Genomic DNA, 22,256 nt, shown 5'->3' with positions numbered 1-22,256 from the left:
ACAGTAAAGATGATAAGCAGTAGGCTGTATGTTCATATATTTTTATGTTGAAATATAAAAAGGTCTCAAAAGCCTAAAAAAAAAAAAAAACCTGAATAGTTCAAATTAAAGCAGCAGAGGCAGCGAAATACAGATTTTACTTCCCTGGTATATGGGTCAAGTTTCAAAAACCCTGGATCCTACAACTCCCATAATGCAACGTGACATGTCCCCATAGTGCATGGTTTCTGTTATAGATCTGTAGTCTCCCAAACTCAAGTCGAGAAAACCCTAATGACTTCATCAGTCTTGTTTAGCTGTGTCGTGCTCCACGTGACTGTTCAACTGATAAGTAAAATCAATGGACTGATTATATAGAGTGCTGCAGGAACGAGTCCTAAAACCAGGAAATGAGTCAGCATTTTTTGCACTTCCGGTCCCCCCCATCTCGAAGTAAATTTTGTGGAGGGAACCGGTGCGAGACTAACTTTAGCTTTGGCCCCCAAAAGAAAGTCATCCATGCAGCACTCGAAATGGAACATTTTATTAAATATTAAGACTCATATTCAGGGTGCATATTAACATGGCAATCAATAAAGCTACAGCAATGTTAAAACATTATAAAAATTATAAGATAATCCCTGTACATGATTTTATAACCCAAACATCAAGCAGGGCTCCTCCTCCTCATGTCTTTGTACATATAAGCTTCATATTATTTCCTCTGTGCTGGCAGACTGCTTTTCATCCATGTGGCCTGTTCTTGGCAGAGGACATTCTTCCATGCAGGGCTGCTGGACCGGCACTGTAATTATCCAATTAGACGGTGGGGCAAGACTGTCTGCGGGCCACTGTGAGGCTCAGAGAGAGGCCTAATCACGTCAGCCGCACAGAGAAACTGCACTGAGTCCTAATATATTGGATTTCTGTTAGAGGTGATGTGCTAATGTCAGCACTGAGTCACCTCCCGGGGCTAACTCTCTCACACCCACACACACACACACACACACACACACACACACACACACACACACACACAGAAACGCCACACATACACACGCAACCAAACACAGTCTATGAAGTTATGAGACCAGTGGATGTGTGAAGGCTGTGGCTGTGATATATCCTTGGTTATCACTCTTTTTTTTTTAGTCGCTGAGGTTGTTGCTGTTGTTGGTGTGGTGCACAGACAGGTGACAAATGAAAGGAATACGCCTATGGGAAATTGTGTTTCGTATTAGACGTCATTTAAACACAAATGAGGTGAAACATGCCGCTCATATCATCAGTTGAGCCCCACTCACTGGGAGAATCTCTGACTGAGGCTGTTCTGGAGGCTCCTGATGGAACTACACCTTATTAACTTGTATTTCATCATGTGTTTTAACCAAATACCTCACTTAATTTGGCTGCATCGTTTACCAGCTGTGCCAGGGCTCCGTCACATTTCAGTCGCGATACCATTGTCCGCTGCTAGCATTAGAGAAGCAGAATGTCCTCAAACAGGCTGGTATTGTGTGTGCGATCATGGCCAAACGTGGTCCATGGAGACCACTAAACTACCACAGAAGAGGTTTTGGGGTGTTTTGCCGGGTGTTTATATGTCTCTGGACAGATTTTGTCACAGCGATAACGCCACAGCTGTGCAAGAAACTTCTTACAGATGTGTAGTTGAGATCAACATGAAGTTTTGGAGATGGGCGTGAACTGCCCTAAATAAGAGAAAATGATGATCACGTACCAGCAAATGCTGTGGAAGAGATGTATCATCATCTATGATATGACATAATTATATGATATGATAAAATCAAAGCAGACTTCCCCCACAACGTTTTTCACAATAGGACATATTCCTATAAAGCCAAAGTTAGAATGAAATGGAATTCCCTGAGTCAGACCCCAACAACTGCGACGTAAATAACCGACCCATTGCTTTATCCGTTATTTGATTTGTCTATATGAATGCCTGAATTGAGTTCCTTAGAGCTTCTTGCGAAACACCATCATGACTACTGACACTTGAAGAGCTTGCTATTTGTCAGTGCCTGACAAACTCATTTAGGATTCAGTGGCTGGAGTACAAGTTTGAGTCCGAAACCTTCCCTGCAGCTCAATCAAGTCAATGTAAATTCAAGTTGATCAAGTGGATGTCGATTTGCGTGAGGAGAATTGAAATCTGTCGCCCGCTTCTGCCTGTCGTTACAATTCACAACACTTGGCTGCTTTTTCATCAATTTGACTTGTTTGCTTAATTTCTGTGTGCACTGAAGCAGAGCAGTGTGAGGCCAGTCTGTGTCAGGGGCCCAGTCAAATGGAGTTTTTCTGCCTAATTGCGAGAGGTGTCAAATTACCAAACCCTGCAGCAACAGTGTGTCAAACCGCTTTGATTCAACAACAAAACATCTGAAAAAACCCTTCACACCCCAGACTTTCAACATTTCTGCTTTATTGGATGCTGAAAGAAAACGCTGTGTCCCTTTTCCATTTAACCCACTATACAATATAAGAACTGTGATAGAATATTGTGTCACTTTAATGTGTAATGACTATTGTTTACTAGAAATAATCCAAATGTCCATTTGTAATTTGGAAGCTAGAGAAGCTCAGTGCAGAAAACAAAATAGATATTTGGAATGGAAGAAACAAAACTATACTGTTAGCTCAGAATGGTGAAATGCTAAGTCAAAGCTATGAATTATTTTAAGTCATTGATGAAGGTAAAATCCGGTCAGAATTTGACACTTATTCCTCACCATCCCTAACGTTCCATCATCGTTTTTATTTGGTGTTGGTGTTAATTAGCTTCCAGTCCAAAACTACATTGTCAATTACGTTTCAACAAACATAACTACGTTTCTTATCTTTAATTAAGAGTATGGATGTACGGATGGGTCAAACAAACACAGGACTTTCAGCAAGGGAACGTTGAACTATTTCCAGCGACCTGAAGTTTCTAAAACGCATTTCCTTCCTCAAATGCATTAAAACATTGGTTCTAATGTTCCATTTGAGAGTCTCAGTAAGACATGTCAATAAACCAGCACGCATAATACTGTAGGGCTATATTCTGAAACTGGTAATTATGAATGTTATTAATTACACCTGTGCTTTTGTTTTATATGATATGATCAGATATGGTCAGTTGCCAGCAGGTGTAATTGGTTGTTTCCATGGCAACACAGCTGTAATGGGGAACATCTGTAGGTTTTCAGGCTTGGTCTTTGTTAACTGACAATATAAGACCATGTTTGTAGCACCCACTCCCAGCAAGCCCACATCATACACTGTAGTGTGCCACTCATTTTTTTAATAGTTTACACATAGTGTTATTATTATTATTTAATATATATATTTATATATATATATATATATATATATATATATATATATATATATATATATATTTATTATGGGTATAAAAATAAAATGTATTCATAAATAAATATATAGTAGTAATTATTTTTAGTAGCCTACTAGCCAACTTACTAATACTAATCATTACTACTATTTTAATAATACCACTATTAATAATAAGAACAATACTAACACTAATACTGATAATGATATTACATCTTTGGGGCTGTTGGCAGTGGGTTGGTAGCTCTAATGTATCCGGGCAGAGACCTGCAGCACGCCGCCTCGCAGCCTCCTCATCGCCGCCTTCGCTTCGCTCTCTGCGCCTTCACCCGCGACCGGCGGAGATGTAAAGTGGATTAAATAGCCGCAAATGCAACGCGGTGGGATTTGAACCGCTCTTTTGTATTCTTTTATTCCGGGACTGTCTCTTTATTCACCGCATCGCTTCTCTCTCTGTGTGCGCGTGTGTGTGTGTACGTGTTTGTGTGTGTTCGTCCGTGTGTGTGTGTGCGTGTGTTTTTTTCTCCCGTGCAGCTCCTCTCTGCTGGGATCCTGGTCTGCCAGGGGCTGCAAAGCCGTGCTAGTCGACTCATTCAGAACCAAATGCGTGTGTGACAGACTGTCCACCTTCGCCATTTTAGCACGGCTAAATCCAGAAATGGTAAGTCCGACCACCTCCCTTGACTTCGTAGGCGTTAAAAGGTATCGGAGACGTGTGTGTGTTTTTTTTCTTTTTTGGGGTGGGTTTATACGTGAATGCATCAGCTGTCTTTTGGGGGGGATTTTTTTTTGCTCCAAAGGGCGTCATTGTCATTACATATCAACAGATCCTCCCTCTCTCCCCCTCCTTCCCTTTCTCTGTCTCGACATGCCAAAGCCATGCTGCAAGGTTATTAGGTTATTATAGCCTTGCCAAGGGTGAGGATTTTCTGTTCTTTTGTGTGTGTGTGTGCGTGTGTGTGTGTGTGTGTGTGTGTGTGTGTGTGTGGTGGTGGTGGTGGTGGGGGGAGGGGGGGTTCTTTCTTCTTTATTCATGTTGCACCTAGAAGGAGATAAACTGCTTGTGTCTTCAGAGGAAATGCTCACAGACAGGGCAGCGCTGTGCTATCCTGTGCATTAAGATGGTGGTCATCACTGTCAGATGCACTGACATGGCGAGTGGGTTTTATCATCATGATATAGCTGGTGCTGATCATACCTGCATGCCCCCCCCCCCCCCCCCCCCCTTCCACACATCCTATTCCATCTGAAACACCAACAATTGTTCTGCTCTGATATTAGCATATTTAAACATATTACACTGTCAACCTTCACCCATGGAGAAGGTGCTGCATGATCTGGTGATCTGAACTAAAAGGCACATTTCAAAAAGGCTACAGTAGGCTACAGAATGGCTGCAGCTGGACACAGCGTGCCAGCAGTGTGTGTGTGTGTGTGTGTGTGTGTGTGTGTGTGTGTGTGTGTGTGTGTGTGAGAGAGAGAGAGAGAATGGCACATGTCTTAAAAAACCACAGCAGTGTCCCGGTGACTCAAACCTGCCCCAGTTTCTTTGGGGTAAGGGCAGTGTCTTTGTGGGGAATTTTTATTCAGCGCGATTAGTTATTATTAGACTGGAAATTGCCTCGGAAGCAGTTTGTTCACCAGTTGCCCTGGTAACAGCATTGGCACTGAGGCTTTCTTAAAGACACAGGGGGCAGCGCTGCAGGGTAGGCCAGGATGAGACAGCTCGGGTTTACCACCTCAAGCACGTTTTGTTATTTTTTGTTTGAGATGGTTGCGGTTTGGATTGAAGCGTGCTCTGTGCTCTCGGTGCTGAAACGATTGGTTCATCGATGAATTGGTCGACTGAGGAGTCGGTGGCAATTTAAAGGAATAGTTGAGCATTTTGGAAAGTACTGGTTAACCTAGGGTAGCATAAAGACTGGAAGCGGGGGGGTACAGACGGAAATGTAAAAGTGGTTTTGGGTGAAGTCACATGCTGAAACTAGTTCTTGACAAAACACAGTTTATCCTTCTGTCTTTCTGTACAACATCTCCAGCTGTGGCTCGGTTGATTGTGAAAGCTGAGCATAGCATTTTACTATTGGTCCTGATGATACCACACATGGCAACGTCACCAAGACAAGACAACTCTGAAGCTGCACACTGTGCCCGGCTGTTGTTGGCCAAGAAATAGTTCCACATAGCAGCATCCCCTGAAACCATCAATGTGTTTTTTTCCTTTTTTTAAAGAGTTGGCTCTTTAGCCTGACTTGCTGTTTCTCCCTGCCTCCAGTCTTTATGCTAAGCTAGGCTAACCACGTTAGCCTCTGTCTCTGGCTTCAGCGTCATGCATACTCTACAGTTATGAGCTCAGTATGGTCTTGTCATTAAGCTTTCTTTGAATTGCTACAGCTGGTTAGTTGCTTCTTATCAATGTCCATCAAATAATTTTGGTGTTTTAACATTGGGCAGTCATAATTACAGTAAACAGTGATTTGCAGACTTTGCTGCATGTCTAATGTAGGATCTTTGATATCCTTTTCACATTTTGTGGGCTTAAAGCTACGATGAGGAACTTTGGTTTTGTGTTGATTTTGGCAGTCCTTGTGGACAAAAGTGCTAATGTTTTCAAGCTCCTGGTTCCTTTGAGTAAACCACTCATTTTACTGCAGCAGGGTCTGGCAGTCTGCCCCCCTCAGGCATGGTTCTGGTTCTTTCATGCTTCCCTTCCCTCCAGCAGGCCCAGCAATACAGCCTGGGTCTCCAGCAGCTATGGTGTAGTTGTTGATTCCCAGCGGAGCAGCCAGGCCAGAGGAGGAGTTGCTGTTGCCGGATGCAGAGCTCGCCACATCCTGCTGGAGCTTCGGCTGCAGGTCCAGGGCGGCAGAGAAGCCGGACCTGGGTCTGCCCACTGCGGGCTGGTCGCCGCCGGAGGCCCTGCTGGAGGCCCTGCTGGAGTCTGAGCTGAAGACCTTTATAGTGAACCTGCATGATTGTTATGTTTAGGTTAAAAGTTCCTCATAGTAACTTTAATTATTAGTAAGATTATTTTGAAATTAATCCATAAATCATTGAATAATGAAGACAGACTTTGGTCACAGTCCCAACGCCCTTCTCCATCCCGTTGCTGATGTGCAGTTCAGTTATCCGAGCAGTGTCTTAGTTGAGGCTGAGTGGGAGGCAGGAGGTCACACCTTGACAAGCTGCAACCTGATACACTGGACAGCTTCAGCAGCATCACACTGACAGCAGCATGGGCGCCAAGCAAATGGAGCGAAGCATATGCGCCTAATGCAAAGACAATAGAACAGCATGCAGCCCCTGATAAACATGTAGTACCAATACCTTTCATTTTATAATTTAATTCTGGTGGATATTTTTGATTTCACTGACCAAATTATGAATGAATCATTTAAGATAGTAAGGCTAATAATTAATTAGTTAAACACTAATTTATTAGGAAAAGGGCCCATGCAAATTTTACCATATAGAGATGAGATGTAATAAAGCCGGACTTGATCATGTCATTAGATGTTGTGCTTATTCCCAAATAAATAGGCCATGGCTGCTATTGAGGATTATTTACATTTTCCATTAATCTGTCCTGTTATATTTCTCAAATGTTTGGTCTTTAAAAAGCCATTCATATCAATGATAATTATTATTATTATTATATATATATATATATATATATATATATATATATATATATATATATATATATATATATATATATATATATATACAGTATATATAGAATTATTTAATTATGACATTACAAAAGCTGGCCACAGTCAATGTTTGACAGAAAATTACTTTGATTATAAGTCAATAAAGTAAAATAGTTGGGAACAAATTTTCTGTTAATCAAATAATAACATGCTAACTATTTTAGCTCTAGTCAAACAAAATAGCCCCAAATGGATGGGTTGCCATTGACTTTTCAACTGACATTCATGGTCCTAGGAGGATGTGCTTGTGGTGTTCACTGGCTTTTCATTTAGGGCCACCAGCACATCGATGTCGTCACCTTTTTTAAAATATTGAAACACCTACTAGATGGATTGGCATCATATTTTTGGACAGATGCAGATGGTTACCAGATGATGAAGCCGACTGACATTAACGATGTTTGTGGTTTTGAATGAAAAGTCTTCACAACAATTGCATGGATTGCCATGATGGTTGGCGCTTGGGTTGTAAATGCAAATGACCTTTGGGGCGTGGCTACATAGTGATGGACAGGTAGCTACCATGGCCTTATCTGGGTATTTTCACTTACAACTTAAACCCTTTCACAGTGTGTTTTTAGTGCCTTAGCTCCTCCCTTTTGTGTCATTTGTGGTTGTAAAAAAAAAAACAAGATGGCGACAGCCAAAATGCTGATTTCTAGGCTTCAAGCCACAACGGTCCACAAACCAATGGGTGACATCACCGTGACTAAGTCCAATTCTTATGCGCAGTCTATGTGTTGAATATCATAAACATTATGCAAGCAGCATTAGCATTGTCGTTTTGAGCATGTTGCCATACTAGCGTTAGCATTTAGCTTAAAGCACTGCTGTGCAGCTTCGCAGAGCCACTTGCATGGCTGCAGATTCTTAGTCTTGTTCCGATCCAGATACATCAGTGAAATATGAATATGAGCTAATAGTTATCAGTGGATAATGGGGCGTCCACAGTTTGCTGTCTTCCCTGCAGCCTGCCTCCACCTGTGCAGACGACAGCCTGTTCCCAGCTCAGTTGCAGCCTGGAGGCTTCACAACGCCCCCGAGGAGAAGGAGACTCTTCTCCTTCCTTGTTGTGGTGTCCCCTTTTCCCCACGTCCCGTTATTTTGCGAGACAGCCTCGGATACCATGCTAATTATTCCAACTGCAACACATAGTAGCTTCTAAATGGCCCAGTCGCTCTGTCTGCAGCACAACCTCCTACAGCCCCAGCATGATAAACACCCCAACCTCTTTTTCTCCTCACCGCCTCCCCGACTCGCTGCTCTCTCTCTTCTAGCCCTCTCCTATAATCTATACCCCCTCAGTCATTTCACCACACCATTTTTCACCCTCAGTGGCTGCGTTATATTTTAGCTCTCTCTCTCTGCTTAGTACTTCATTTACTCTCTCGCTGCCACCCCTCGTGTCCATCTTGCTCAGTCCAACTACGCTGCAGGCTTTTAGAGGGGAAAACTGAGGGGGGGGAAATAATGCACTGCAGTCAAAGGCAAAAGCCCCAAAAACCTGAGCCCAGTTTACTGCCACTGCTAGATCTGTGGGTGTGTGTTGCGGGGAAAGAGGATGAATGAACATGCTTGTGCTTGTATCATTTTGGATGTTGTAAGCCTGCGTAAGCCTTTTTCTTCAGTTTGAATGTGCTGTCAGGATAGATGCAGTGACAAGCCTCCTGGGCCAATTAGCCCACATTCTAAGAGGAAGAAGTAAGTAAACAGGCATGCCTGAGGTTTGCAGGGCGACTGGCCAATGGAGTGTCGTCATGCTCGGATACCAGGATGTATTCATCTTTGGAGGGTACACGTAAATATACAATATGGATTAATTTCAAAGTCAAAGCAGATGTTTTATAGAAGAGAAGTATTGGTTGTGGCCTGATTGCTGTATTCAGAGTTGCCGATTTAAGGCCAAGTTTAACATTTTGTGAAATACTCTCATATGCTTTCTTACTGAGAGTTAGACGAGAAGACTGATATCCCTCTTATGTCTATGCAGTAAATATGTAGCTGGAACCAGCAGCTGGTTAATGTAGCTTAGCATAAGGACACAGAACACAGGGAAACAGATAGCCTAGCTCTGTCTACAAGTACCAAAATCCATCTAACAGCACCTTTAAAGCTCAATGGTTATAATGCCTCCTTTGTTTAATCGATGCAAAAACTGAAAAGAACAAGTTGTCGTTTTATTGGGGATTAGATGTGATAATATTTCTTCTTGGAGTCTCCTGGCAACCTCAAGACAATAAGCCTGTGGAAGCTGCTGTTCCAGTAGTCCCAGCATGTAACTTCCCCTGAAACCACTGATGAAACAAACAAGAAACATTGTTTTGTTTCCTCCTGCTTCCAATCTCTATGCCAAGCTTGGCTAACCATGTCCTGACTGTAGCTCCATACTTAATGCACAGCCATGAAGTTGACTGGCTCTGAAGCTGCAGAAAGTATAAATCGCCCTTTAGTCCATGGATAAGTTCACTATGAATCCCGATATGTGAGCTGTTTGTAGAAACTATTTCAGATGTGGGTCCATCTCAGCTCTGAAAATGGCTCATTCTGTTTCATTTGTTAGCTTGTTGAATAGATACACATATTCACAACTAGAAAATATTTGAATTATTGAAAGTCTATTAGGCCAATGTTTTTTTCTGTGAAGGAAAAAAGTTGTACAGTAAAAAAAAAACACCCATCACAGTCCTTTAGTGCCCAACGTGATGCCTGCAAATTGCTCATCTTGTTCTCTGAAGCCCAAAGATATTCAGTTTACAATGACATTTAACAACATTGCAGCACTACTTACTCAAAAAATGACCAGTCCATTATCAATAGTTGTCAGAGGCTGCACGGTGGTGCCCCTTTTACTGTCACCTCACAGCGAGAGGGCCCGGGGTTCGATTCCCGAGCTGGAACGTCCTTCTGTGTGGGGTTTGCATTTTCCCCCGTGACGGCTAGGGTTCTCTCTGGGTTCTCTCCTCCCACAGTCCAAAGACATGCAACTTAGGTTAATTGATAACTCTAAATTGCCCGTAGGAGTGAATGTGAGTGTGAAAGGTTGCCTGTCTCTAAGTGCCGTGCGATAGTCTGGTGACCTGTTCAGGGTGAACCCTGCCTTCGCCCAATGTCAGCTGGGATCCGCTCCAGTCCCCCCGTGACTAATATAGTTGTCGGATGACTGGTTTAATTATTTCAGCTCTAATATCAGTTAGCCTTCAGAGTTTATCAATAAGCTGTTTGTCTTGGGTAACGATAGAGATTGAGTGTATTTTCTATTTTATTAGCTTCATTCTTATTTTAATTGACAGATTAGATTTACAACTAGGCCCACTTTATAATGTGCATGAATCACTTTTCTTTAGTATTTGGATCAGTATAGTTTTATCATCCAACCTCTCCTTTTACATTTCCATTGTGTGTAATTTATACCAGCACAACTTTTTTAAGCAATCATATTTGTTTACTGCTAATATTGGCAGCAGCTTCATCTGATAGATTGCTGAAGGAAATTACATCCCGTGAACCTCCTCGGTGGTGGTAGCTGGAGTGTCCCTGTGTCTGCTCATGTGGAATAATGCAGTCTGGTCACTTTATTTTGGATGGGAGTCGCTCTCATTTGGACGCTGCGTGAGGCTTCCAGCCGAGCCCTGTCATTGGCTGAGTATGAAGGTAAAGTTTGTCTGTCTCAGCAGACGCCTTTCCATTCCACTGCACTCGTAATCTTTTTCTCCCTCCTTTTACTTTTGGAGAAGGAAGTCACTGCAGTGCAGATTAATCAGAGGGATTTAATTAACTTGGCCCCGGCACACACATCAAACCTGGAGACAAGACAGGCTATAAACTCAGCCAATTATCTTCTGCTAGAAGGGGAGTGGGGAGGGGGTGAAACCCCCTCATGTCCTGGTCCCTTCATGTTCACCCACCCTCCACCCCAACCACCAACCGCAATGCTTATTTCATTAAACTGCCACCTCACCTCACCTTGGCTTTTTTCACCTGCCCACAATGCCACACACCAGGATGAGGGGAGGTGTGTGGGGCTGATTTTGGTTTTGGACGGTTGTATGAAGGCACATAGTGTTTTGATGATTTCCCCTGTAACTAGCTTGAGTATTGTTGGCCTTGATTATTTCTTGCTTTCTTTTCAAGTCATTTTTAGCTACTCTATTGACGCAAAGGATGGCAATGTCGGGTCTACAAATTCCGGACAAGGTCCGGACTGAAATATTTTACTAACTATTTGATGGATTGCCACAAAATTGTTTATAGACATTCATGGTCCCCAAAGGATACATGTAACTGACTGTGGTGAACCACTGACATTTCCTCTAGCGCTACCAAGAGGTTGACATTTGTGATTGAGAGTGAAATGTCTTGATTGCTATTGGGTGGATTGTCATGAAATGTGCTACAAATATTCAGGGTTCCCCGAGGATATAGTCCTATAACTTTGGTGATCTTCTGACTTTTCCTCTAACCCCACCAGTAGGTCAAAACATTCACTTATTCATTGAAATATCTCAACATCTACTGGATGGATTGGCACCACGTTTGGTGGACATCTATAGTTTGTCCACATGACAAACCCTACTGACTTTGGAGATCCCCAGACTTCTCCAGACTTATCACATGTAACAGTATCTCAACAATTATTGGACAGATTGCTGTGAAATTTGGTACACACATTCATGGTCCACAGTAAATACATTTTGATGTTATCAATCCCCTGACATGTCCTCTAGGACCATTGCCATTGTTTAGAGGTAATTAGCAAACTGTAGCATGCTGGCACGCTCAACTGAGTTGGGGAAAGTGGTAAACATTGGACCTGCTAAACATCAACATGTCAGTGGATTTGTGGACTGAAGTGAGCCTTTTATTAATTCTAGAGCAGTAATACAATATGGCATGTGCCATACAAGTTAGTAACAATGAAGAGTAAGGACATAATTTAAAACCAAGCAGATGGAAGTTGTTCCTTTAGAAAGATGGACTAATGGTTGAGCTGGGGCAAAGTTTCTTTGAAGAAGAGCGGCATTCACCTGAGATGAGAATTGTTTTTGACAATATTTTGTTGTTTGGTATAACAGGAACTTGTAGCTGTATAAAAGTTGATTTGGGCCGAATTTCCTCGAAATTCTCCAGAGACTTTTGTTGATGTTGTTTTCAATAGTGTGAAGCTAACCAGTAACAATATAGTGTTGAAACTCAAGCTCTTCATGTCACATTTAGAAAAAAATCATTTTATTTAACTAAAGCAGTCAAAGATGGTTAAGTTTGATGGAGATCATTGAAATAAAGAAAAGAAAAATCTGAGCAACCATCCGATGTCTGCTTACAGTCTTTTTGCTCAGTCTCCAAATAGTATTACATACACATGTATGTGCAGTTCAATGAAATTGATTGGCCAATGATCATCCAGATGCAGGAAAACTGAGAGCCCAGACACAAATCGTATTTATAGTGTTAAAGCTCTGATTTCTAAGTGATCTAAGTGATTACAAGTATTTTCAAAGGTGCATTCTGGGTATAGGTAATTGATTATTGAGTGTGGTATTTCAATAGCAGTGTTTAGCAAACAACACATAGGCTTTTAGTTTTGAATGATGTTTCTAATGTACATAGCCATGTGTATTTATTTGCAAACTGTGTTTTAAAATGTCAAACAGTGTAACACAGACAATGTTAGTATACCTGGTCAATAGATAGACTACATCAGTCAGTGCCTTCCATAACTGTGCCATAAGTAGTACGAGTAGTGGCGGGGGGCGGGGCTTAGCAAAGGGTCAATTGAAAAAATCTGTATGACGCTGTGTTTTACTTTTCTTTTGTACCAAAGGGGAAACTGTGTCAGGATGCAGTGCTGTTGTTGGTATCAACAGGCTTTAAGTCAAGGGATGCCACATGGTTCCATCTTTCCATGCTCTGTGTGTACATTGATCGTTGGTTTGCTTCCCTGTGCTCTATATTTTTCTCATACTACAAAGCTTCATTGATTTTTAATTAGTTAGTGTTGGAGTTTGTATCAATACATTGAACTAGAACTTTGAATGTTGTTTTAAATGTTGTAAGAAAGACAATTCATTTAAAAGTAGGGAACACATTTTTTAATTATTGTGCCTATTTTTAGAGCCCAATATTGGCAAACTCAAACATCACAAGCAGCACCGGCGTACACACACAGCCTCACACACTACTGCTGCAGCTGCCATGTTACAGCGTAGCCATGGCAACTAAGACAATGTCCGCTGTAGCATGCAGGGTGTTTAGCTGTCAGTTTTAACGATAGTAAAGATTGTCAGTCCTATATCATGTGCATGTTTGTTATGTGAAGGCACGCATCACTGTGTGTGTGTGTGTGTGTGTGTGTGTGTGTGTGTGTGTGTGTGTGTGTGTGTGTGTGTGAGGCAGCGTGGTTTATTCATGAATCACCTTGAAGTCACCTTGCTCTGCAGACTCCTCTCCAGCCTTGGATCCCATACACCTGCATGTGCATCGTGTGTGTGTGTGTGTGTGTGTGTGTGTGCGCATTATTCCCCACATAATTGTATTCATGTCAGCGTGGCAAAGCCTCTCACTGAGAGCTATAGCAGTGAAATTATTTTTGTTGAGTTCACAGCCTCCCTGAGGCAATGCTGGGCTTCCTCTGGTGTGTGAAGTCATCCCCGCTAACCTTTACAGCTCCACTTACCACCATAAACACTCCACTGTACAGCCAGCCAGCTGGGGCCGGCCACTTAAACTCACTGACTCCAATCATCTATCTTTGAGTCTCCAGTCAAATCACAAGTCTTTTCAACTTGAATTATCAAATGGCTATTTTCTATCGTGCTTGCGTTGTTGTCCGCAGAGACAGACGTCATGAAATCCTCGGCTGACATCGCAGTACGCCAGTTTATCACACCGTGTTGGCGCTTTTACTTGCGGTGTCACTTCTGACCTCGCCGCTGTGATGTAAACTTGCATCAGTACATCTCTGCTGCAACGCAACAGGGCGCACCTGTCAGTGATGCTGGCTGGCTGTGGTCAGAGGTGCAACACATTTGAAACTGAGCCATGCCAGAGCAGTGAAACGCCGGGGTTTTCATCATCATTTACTCGTTAATGCCACTGAGCATCTCAAAGGCAACTCATGAGAAAAAAAACATGTTATAAGCAGACCCAGCTCTACCCTTCAATGATACACATTTGAACACATCTCCACCTGGTATGAACATCGGGATATCTTTTGTGGATAGTTGGGGCCTTTGCATTTACACCTGGGATTAATAAGCATAGTTGTCCATATTATGTATATATATAAATATATATATATATATATATATATATATAAATATATATATATATATATATATATATATATATATATATATATATATATTTATATAGCATTACAAATGCTGCTGTGATTTTTTTTTTCAATACATTTTAATGCTTTTCATTTTACAATGACATGAATCAACAAACAAGTCAAGTAAATTCAGTACATGTCCAGAAGGGAAAGTAAGCAAATAATTAAAAAAGAATAAATAAATAAAACAGTAGAAAAAAGTCGTACATTGTGCTGTGCTTTAGATCTCGAGCAAGGGCCATGAGAAATACGCTAGTTTCCTCCTAGGTAAGAAAGAAATAAGTCCCAGAGAGTTGAAAATGTATTAATCGAGTCTATCCATCTCTATTACTGAAATCATGTCACCCGTTTATCCCTGGAAAGAAAGGGGACGAGGGTGATGTCCACGACAATCATCCCCAGCATCAAGGACTTCAGGAAGATGGCGAGTCCAGCGTCTAAATGGAGGGTTCCATTATAGTCTTTTGAGTACCGGTTAAACATTTTGGGCCAGTCGGTTGAAGGGCTGAACCAGAACGTATGCATATGTCATACAGTGGTGAGACAGAAGGACGCAGTCTGGATTTACAATGGTGGACAAACTTGAACTGGATCAGCTGGTGTCTACTGATGACAGAGCGGGACTGTATTATATGTCGCTGGGATTTTAAATTAAGTTTTCTTCCTGGGAGTTTATCTGTCTGTAAAAACATCTGCACAGATGTGTGTTTTTCTTGATCTAATTAAGATATTAATTAAGATATTTAGATCGCCGAGTGCATGCCAGCACAAAACTGAAATGGGGTATTGAACTTGTCTTATTAACCTCAAATCCGTTTCAGCATGGAGAAGTCGATTTTGGGTGTAGCCCTGAAGTGAACAAAGTTACTTTGTTGATTTGTTGTTGTTAAATTGTCCCACTGGTGCCAGGATGACTGTTACATATCAGCAGAAGTTAAAATTCTCTCAAAGATGGGTGAGATTAAGTAAACCTGAGCTTTTGAGCTACTTGTCAGAGAATGTTGGTCTCCCGAAACGCATCAGAGAGTCTGAAGTGACGGTCAGGAAAATCCAGTCCACTGCATTTGAACCGCCAGTGACCCAGTTAGGAGGTGAGCTCTCAACAAATCGAGTCACTGGGGAAATTTTTCTGCGTTTGTATTCATCTGCTGACAGCTCCTGTCAAAGTCTTTACACACATTTCTGCAGGACTCGGCCGAAGTTTCTCTCCCGCTTTGTTTTCAGCTCTGCTTTCGAGCCTTTTCACAACAGTATTTCTATTCATCATGCAGTTGATAGGCAGTGATCATCTGATGATTCATGATTGCATTAAAGGCTTGGAAACGTGACCACATTCTGTCAACATTCATTCTCCTTTTATTTTTCAGAACATGGATAAGACACAGCTGCCATCCGTGACGCTGATCGTGGGCTGTGGAGTGTCTTCGCTGACATTGTTGCTGCTCATCATTATCTATGTGTCTGTCTGGAGGTGAGATGAAGCATCTTGTTTCGTGACACAAAAGAGAATGGAGTTATTAAGAGAAAGTTGGAGATCAGGTTTCAGTTAGAGTTGTTCCGTTACTAGTATCATTGTTAGCAGTTCATCCTGCCAGATCGGTACTGCGCATGTGAAGTATTACACACCCATTCTTTTCCCTGACAATGCTACATCGTAAACACATCTATATTGAAAGCAGCAGGCCAGGTGCTAGCTAACATTAGCAGTGGGCAGCACAGCTCTACTTGGCTAAATAATGGAGCTAACAGCTAACGCTAAAGGAGGTTGCATTGAGTGACATTATGATGCATTCAAGCCCTATTCAGCCAAAATCATATTATAAAATTATAACCTAACGCTATCATAACACTTTCAATTGTAATCTTGTAAAATGTAGTTTTTGCTGAGTAATCCAGTTGTTTGAAGCAGATGTTTTCATAGCAATATAAAATAGAGCTATGACCTGTTTAACTTCTTAACACTGGTTCTCAGCAGCTTATAATACATCATTAAAACTACTAATGACAAGATTTTTTTGAATCAAATAATATTTATATTGTTTTATTGTTTTAATGCACTGGTATTGGATTGATATTCGGTATCTGGAGGGAAGAAATTATCTTGGAACATCTCTAATTTCAATATACAAGATATAGATAATGTAACCATCCTTTCATTTGCAATCGTATTTACCTTCTCTGTAACTCTTCAAATTGAACTTGAGCATTCATGTGTGTGACATGGGAAGTCAATTACACAGTATGCTGCTGGTTAAGTAGCAAACCAGCAGTTCAAAGCCATGCTGCAAAAGAGAGGTTAAAAAACAGTTGCGAATGTTCCTTCGCTGGCTCATGCATATGGACCAGTAAACGCCAATCTACTTGAAGGCACCATAGGGACATGTAAAGTAATAGCTTTATACCATGATTTATGCATGTGACTCCAGCTGCATGGCTACTAAGAGCTCTCTGAAGGTACAAGACAATATCGACTGCAGAGATATGCCCTTAATTGGTGGTACTTGTTGTAGTACCAATTTAGCAGATAAAGGTCCAACTCATAGCCTGGTAGCCTGGTTCCAGACCTCAGAATCGCCACTCGTATCTCCTATTTATTCAGCTATTCCAATATCTGCACCCTGGCTGCATCTTTGACGCTTGCCATTGTAGGTTAACGGATGTGGCTACTGTAAGACACTTAACCCTAAATTGCTCCCGTAGGCTGTGCCTGTGGTGTATGAATGGTTATGAATGATTACATACTCATGATGAGCAGATGGCCCCTGCTATCAGTGTATGAATGGGCGTGAATGGGTGAATGAACATGTAGTGTTAAAGCGCTTTGAGTGGTCGACAGACCAGAAAAGCGCTTTACAAGTACAACTTATTTACCATTAACCATGTAACTTGACTGCTACTTTGGTTGGTAACTATTGACACATAAAAATATCTGCAATGCAGCCGATGTGTGTTGGACATCATCTTCCTCGCTAATTTGCTACCTTGCTACATCCATTAAATTACAAAGCAAAAATGGCCACATAGACAAGCATAGATGACATCTATGCAGATGTGCAGGTTGCTGAGATCATTTCCGTATTACTTCGATAGTTATGATGAATCGTAACTTAACTGCTCCCCCTGCAGCATCCTTTTGCACTGTGGAAAGGATACATATTGCTGCTGATTGGAAGTGACACACTCCCATATGGGGACCCTACTCTCTTCCTATTGATTGAGACCATCACAATATTGATGGTCTGTTGCGTTAGAATCCACAAAAGTAAGAATTATGTGAAAACCACAATCATTTTAAAAAAGAATTTCTATTTCTGTCCTGTCGTTTTCCTGCAGATACATTCGGTCTGAGCGCTCAGTCATCCTCATTAACTTCTGCCTCTCCATCATCTCCTCCAATGCCCTTATTCTCATCGGACAGACTCAGACACGGAATAAGGTGAGAACCGATCCAAAGACCAACGTGCCGGTTTATCTATATTAGTATTTAATTGATAGCATACGATCACAGTGTTCGCCTGATTCATTTAGAATCTCACTTGTTATTTGTTTTTCTCTGCTTCTGTTCCTGTCGTTTCAGGTCTTGTGCACCCTGATCGCTGCATTCCTTCATTTCTTCTTCCTGTCCTCGTTCTGCTGGGTTCTGACGGAGGCGTGGCAGTCGTACATGGCGGTGACGGGTCGCCTCAGGAACCGCATCATACGCAAGCGTTTCCTCTGTCTCGGCTGGGGTGGGCCCCTCCGTCCGGTGTTCCTCATGTCATTCATCTGGTCTTTACCATTTGGCCCGTGTTAATTAGCATTTTTATCTTCCTCCCAGGTCTTCCTGCACTAGTGGTGGCCATCTCAGTGGGATTCACCAAGGCAAAGGGATATGGAACACCAAGCTAGTAAGCATGCATTCCTTTACCTCCATAATGCATATACCCCCACCTCTTTAACTATTTATGCAGGGATATTGCACATGGAATGGGGGTTTAGGTTTGCAGCATAATTAACCTCTCTCTTTCTCTGTCTCATTCATCTTTTACCATCCTCATTCTTATCATGTTCTCTGCCTTTCACCTCGTGTCTCATGTCCCTCCTCTTTACAACCCTTAATGTTTCCTTCCCCTTCCCTGCCTCACTCTTCCATCATCTCTCCTTCTTTTATCATGTCTTTCCACGTCTGTCTTGTCCTGCTCCTCTCTTGTAGCTGCTGGCTGTCTCTGGAAGGAGGTCTTCTCTATGCATTTGTTGGACCCGCTGCAGCTGTTGTCTTGGTAATTCTTCTTTCCTGTTCAGTCTGTCTTTGCCGGCTTGCATTTAAAGCCTCTGCCCTAATTCAAATTTAGACCAATATGTATGAACAATATGCAACATGTAACAGTTTTAAGCCACTTTCAACAAAAAAAACATATTTACTCTGCAGGAAAACACAATACATTAAAGCCAGACAGCAGTGATTGTAAATAGAAATCTCAAACAGACAAATGGGATCATTGCAAAGTTAATAACCCATGTCTCCTGCCTCCTCCTTTCCTTTTCAACATCTTCCTTTGCTTTTCTGCCCCGTTTCCTTTGCTCTTGCTCCTTTGCTTCTCTGCCTCCTCCTTCCCTTGTTAACTTCCTCTTTTACTTCCTTGCCTCCTCCATCCCTTGTCAATATCCTACTTTCCCCCATTTTGCTTACTTACTTTCATCTTTTGCTTACCGACCTCCTCCCCTCGTCAACTTCCCCCTTTACATCCCTGCCTTCTCCTTTCCTTGTCAACTTCCCCCTTTACTTCCCTGCCTTCTCCTTTCCTCGTCAACTTCCCCATTTACTTCCCTGCCTTCTCCTTTCCTTGTCAACTTCCCCCTTTGCTTCCCTGCCTTCTCCTTTCCTTGTCAACTTCCCCCTTTACTTCCATGCCTTCTCCTTTCCTCGTCAACTTCCCCCTTTACTTCCATGCCTTCTCCTTTCCTTGTCAACTTCCCCATTTACTTCCCTGCCTTCTCCTTTCCAACTTCCCCCTTTACTTCCCTGCCTCCACCTTTCCTTTTTACTTCCCCTTTTCTTTTCTGCCTGCACATCATTTCCTCTCCTGCCTCTTATTATCCTTATTTGCTTGCCCTTTTCTTCAGTTATTTATGATTCCTTATGAAGCATTTCTACTGTGTCAGGTTGCGTTTTGGGGCTTTTGCTTTGCTAAAAACATGTACAACAATAATGTAATTGTGGTTTTGGTAAATGTCCACAGTTTATTATTATTATTATTATTATCATATATTAATGAAATAATTAATTAATACTGAAACCAGTAGAGAAGATAATGGAGCTACATGATTAAATATCACCATTGTTAGGTTTCCATTTTCTCCTTTCTTGCAGCTGCTGTTTAAATTAGAACAAGGGCAGTGTTACATTAACCATAAAAATAATACAGAGACAAATTTATATATAAACTGTCATCTCAACCCTTCTGGTGTTCAACCAACATAATCACTGAAGCAACACAGTGTCCTTGTTTTACTAATCAAATCCATTAGCTTCAGTTTCCTTGATTCACTTCCCAGAGCTTCTCCCCCACCTACCAGTGAACAGCTTGTCCGCGGTGTCCTTTTAACACAAGCTGCTTCTCCAATAAAGAGCTACTGCTCCAACTGGCACCAGTAACTGGAGGCCCAGCTGTGAATCCTCAAAGCAGTAACATTATAGGAATCACTGCAGTCCAATACATTCCCTCCCCCGACCTTTGATTTCACACTGCTTATATTTAATGTATGACACTGTCTACATTTAAAAATGTGTTAATATGTTAGCAATCCATCCTTTCAGCCATGTTTTAACTCTCATGCTTCATTGGGTGGCTGATTGTCTTTGTCACTAACATTTAAGATGCTACAGTCTAGTATTTACAGTGCAGAGCCTACAGTAAGTACAGAAAGTGTGTGTGTGTGTGTGTGTGTGTGTGTGTGTGTGTGTGTGTGTGTGTGTGTGTGTGTTTGAAATTATATTAACTCGCATGCTGCCATCATCTTGTTGTGATGAACATCTCCATCATCAGAGTAGATCTGCATGTTCTGAAGTGATAAAAAGTGTCTTTGCTCTGCTTTAATCATGTGCTTCTTCTCTTCGGCAGGTTAACATGGTTATTGGGATTCTCGTTTTTAACAAACTGGTGTCCAAAGACGGCATTACAGATATGAAACTAAAGGAGAGGGCGGGGTATGCCTTATACCACACATCCATTTTACACAGTGACCTATAACCAGCCTGGTAGCTCAGCTAAGGGGAGGGACTAGCACAGTTATTGGCTATTTGCCTGAAACTATCCTTGGCCATCATTTCAGACTTTTGATTGAAGATGGCGCCTAATTTTTAACACCAGGGGGATGACGAGCACAAGAAAAAAAAATGTATAAATGTGATTAATCAAAAATAAGATAAGAGACCAAAAGAAAATGTTTTTTTAAGACTGGGCTCAATGTTTCTGGAGGATAGAATCATGTTATAAAGGAGAAGAGAGATTTGGGGAAGGCTGTCTGGTTATTGGTCCTGCACAGACTGAGCAAGATGATGACTCATCTCATTGCTTTCTTTTAAGTTTCAAATGTGTCACATTTTCCTCCAGCTGCTTTTTGTTTGCAGGTGTTGCTATTGATGTAAAGTTCTGTAGATCCATCCGTGTCTTTTTTCTCCTGTTTGGTTTTTTCTAGTAGAGGGAAGCAGGGCTTTAAAACAGCAAGGTCACACAAAAAAAAACACAGTTCATCACAACTTTGGTTTGATTTCCGTAGCTTTGACCATTGGTTTTGTTGGTTAGGATAACATTGTACTCAAGAAAGTGACCGCTGAGATTGCTTTTTTACACTGAACCAAAAAGAGCCTGCATAAAGCTGCCCCTGTTGCACCCCAGTTAAGATTCTGAGTGTTCTGGCAAGATGACTCAGCACTTACTTTGGTAAATACGATGTTATTATCACCAGTAGTATTACCGACAGAGCCAATGGACAGAGTTACAGAAATAAAACTTAATCTTCTTTCTTGCCAGTGTTTTTTTCACTTTTACTCCATTTAATTGTTAAGTTGAGCTTAGATAAGGGATAGAGTTAAGCTGACAAACCGCTTTGCTGCTTGAAGGTGTGGGGCTATTATTAGCCTTTTGTAAAAAGAACACTCCGACATTTTGGAAAAAACACTACATTGCTTATGAAACACGAAGCAAACTTTTCATGTGCCACGATTACATTCAAAGTCGATTCAAAGATGTAAGTAAAAGCAAATAGACTTTTTTTAATCTTAAACGGAGGAAAAAAATCATGTAGCCATCCGTGGGCACCCAGAGCCCTACAATAGCACCTCATATTTGTACAGAAACCAGATAAAACTATACACCAGAGGCTGTCTATGATACAAACAATAACGTCGTGACCATATTTAATGCCTAGATGACTATATTTTATATAGCCTAGCACTATCCATCCAAACTCCATTCAGAATACAAGCCTTTTAAAGCTCTCTGTTTGTCGTCTTGCAGACAGACATGACATATGCATGACATCAGTCTTTTTTTCAGCATCTTTCTGATCTGTTTATTGCATATTAAATCACAGCTAAATTCACAGCACTGTAAGAAACCAGGTGAGGTCAGCCAAGGTGGGATTTGCTAGATAGAGATAATATAGTGAAATTCACCGCACTGAGTGTCTGGATGATGGTATGAACCCAGACAGAACGCTGTTTGGTTTTCTGACATATCTTGGACTTCCACAACATGTACAAAGCATCAATAGTGGTAATCTCGACCATAGTAGATGAACGTTTTGTATCTATGGAGGTAAGCCCCCCCTCCTCTCCAGCGCATCTGACTGCGGGTTTGGCAGCAACAAGCATATTTTCCAAAATGTCGAAG

General features: G+C 41.6%; 1 protein-coding gene across 8 annotated transcripts in view; it reads left to right on the top strand.

The window, feature by feature from the left end:
• Nucleotides 1–22,256, top strand: part of adgrb1a (adhesion G protein-coupled receptor B1a) — a 154,212-nt gene that overhangs the window by 111,727 nt on the left and 20,229 nt on the right. For all 8 annotated transcript variants that reach the window (XM_068735111.1, XM_068735116.1, XM_068735112.1 and 5 more), the window contains 7 exons: nucleotides 3,871–3,997; nucleotides 15,750–15,853; nucleotides 17,716–17,818; nucleotides 17,960–18,110; nucleotides 18,200–18,269; nucleotides 18,575–18,641; nucleotides 20,484–20,569. In XM_068735111.1, coding sequence (XP_068591212.1) covers nucleotides 3,871–3,997; nucleotides 15,750–15,853; nucleotides 17,716–17,818; nucleotides 17,960–18,110; nucleotides 18,200–18,269; nucleotides 18,575–18,641; nucleotides 20,484–20,569 — 708 coding nt within the window. The remainder of the gene's footprint in view (nucleotides 1–3,870; nucleotides 3,998–15,749; nucleotides 15,854–17,715; nucleotides 17,819–17,959; nucleotides 18,111–18,199; nucleotides 18,270–18,574; nucleotides 18,642–20,483; nucleotides 20,570–22,256) is intronic.

The sequence above is a fragment of the Cebidichthys violaceus genome, unplaced genomic scaffold (genome assembly GCF_023349555.1).
Source record: "Cebidichthys violaceus isolate CVI_PGR_0920_01 unplaced genomic scaffold, fCebVio1.0.p SCAF_7, whole genome shotgun sequence".
Taxonomy (NCBI): domain Eukaryota; kingdom Metazoa; phylum Chordata; class Actinopteri; order Perciformes; family Stichaeidae; genus Cebidichthys; species Cebidichthys violaceus.
The sequence above is the reverse complement of the archived record's forward strand: the minus strand, read 5'-3'. Positions and strand labels throughout refer to the sequence as shown.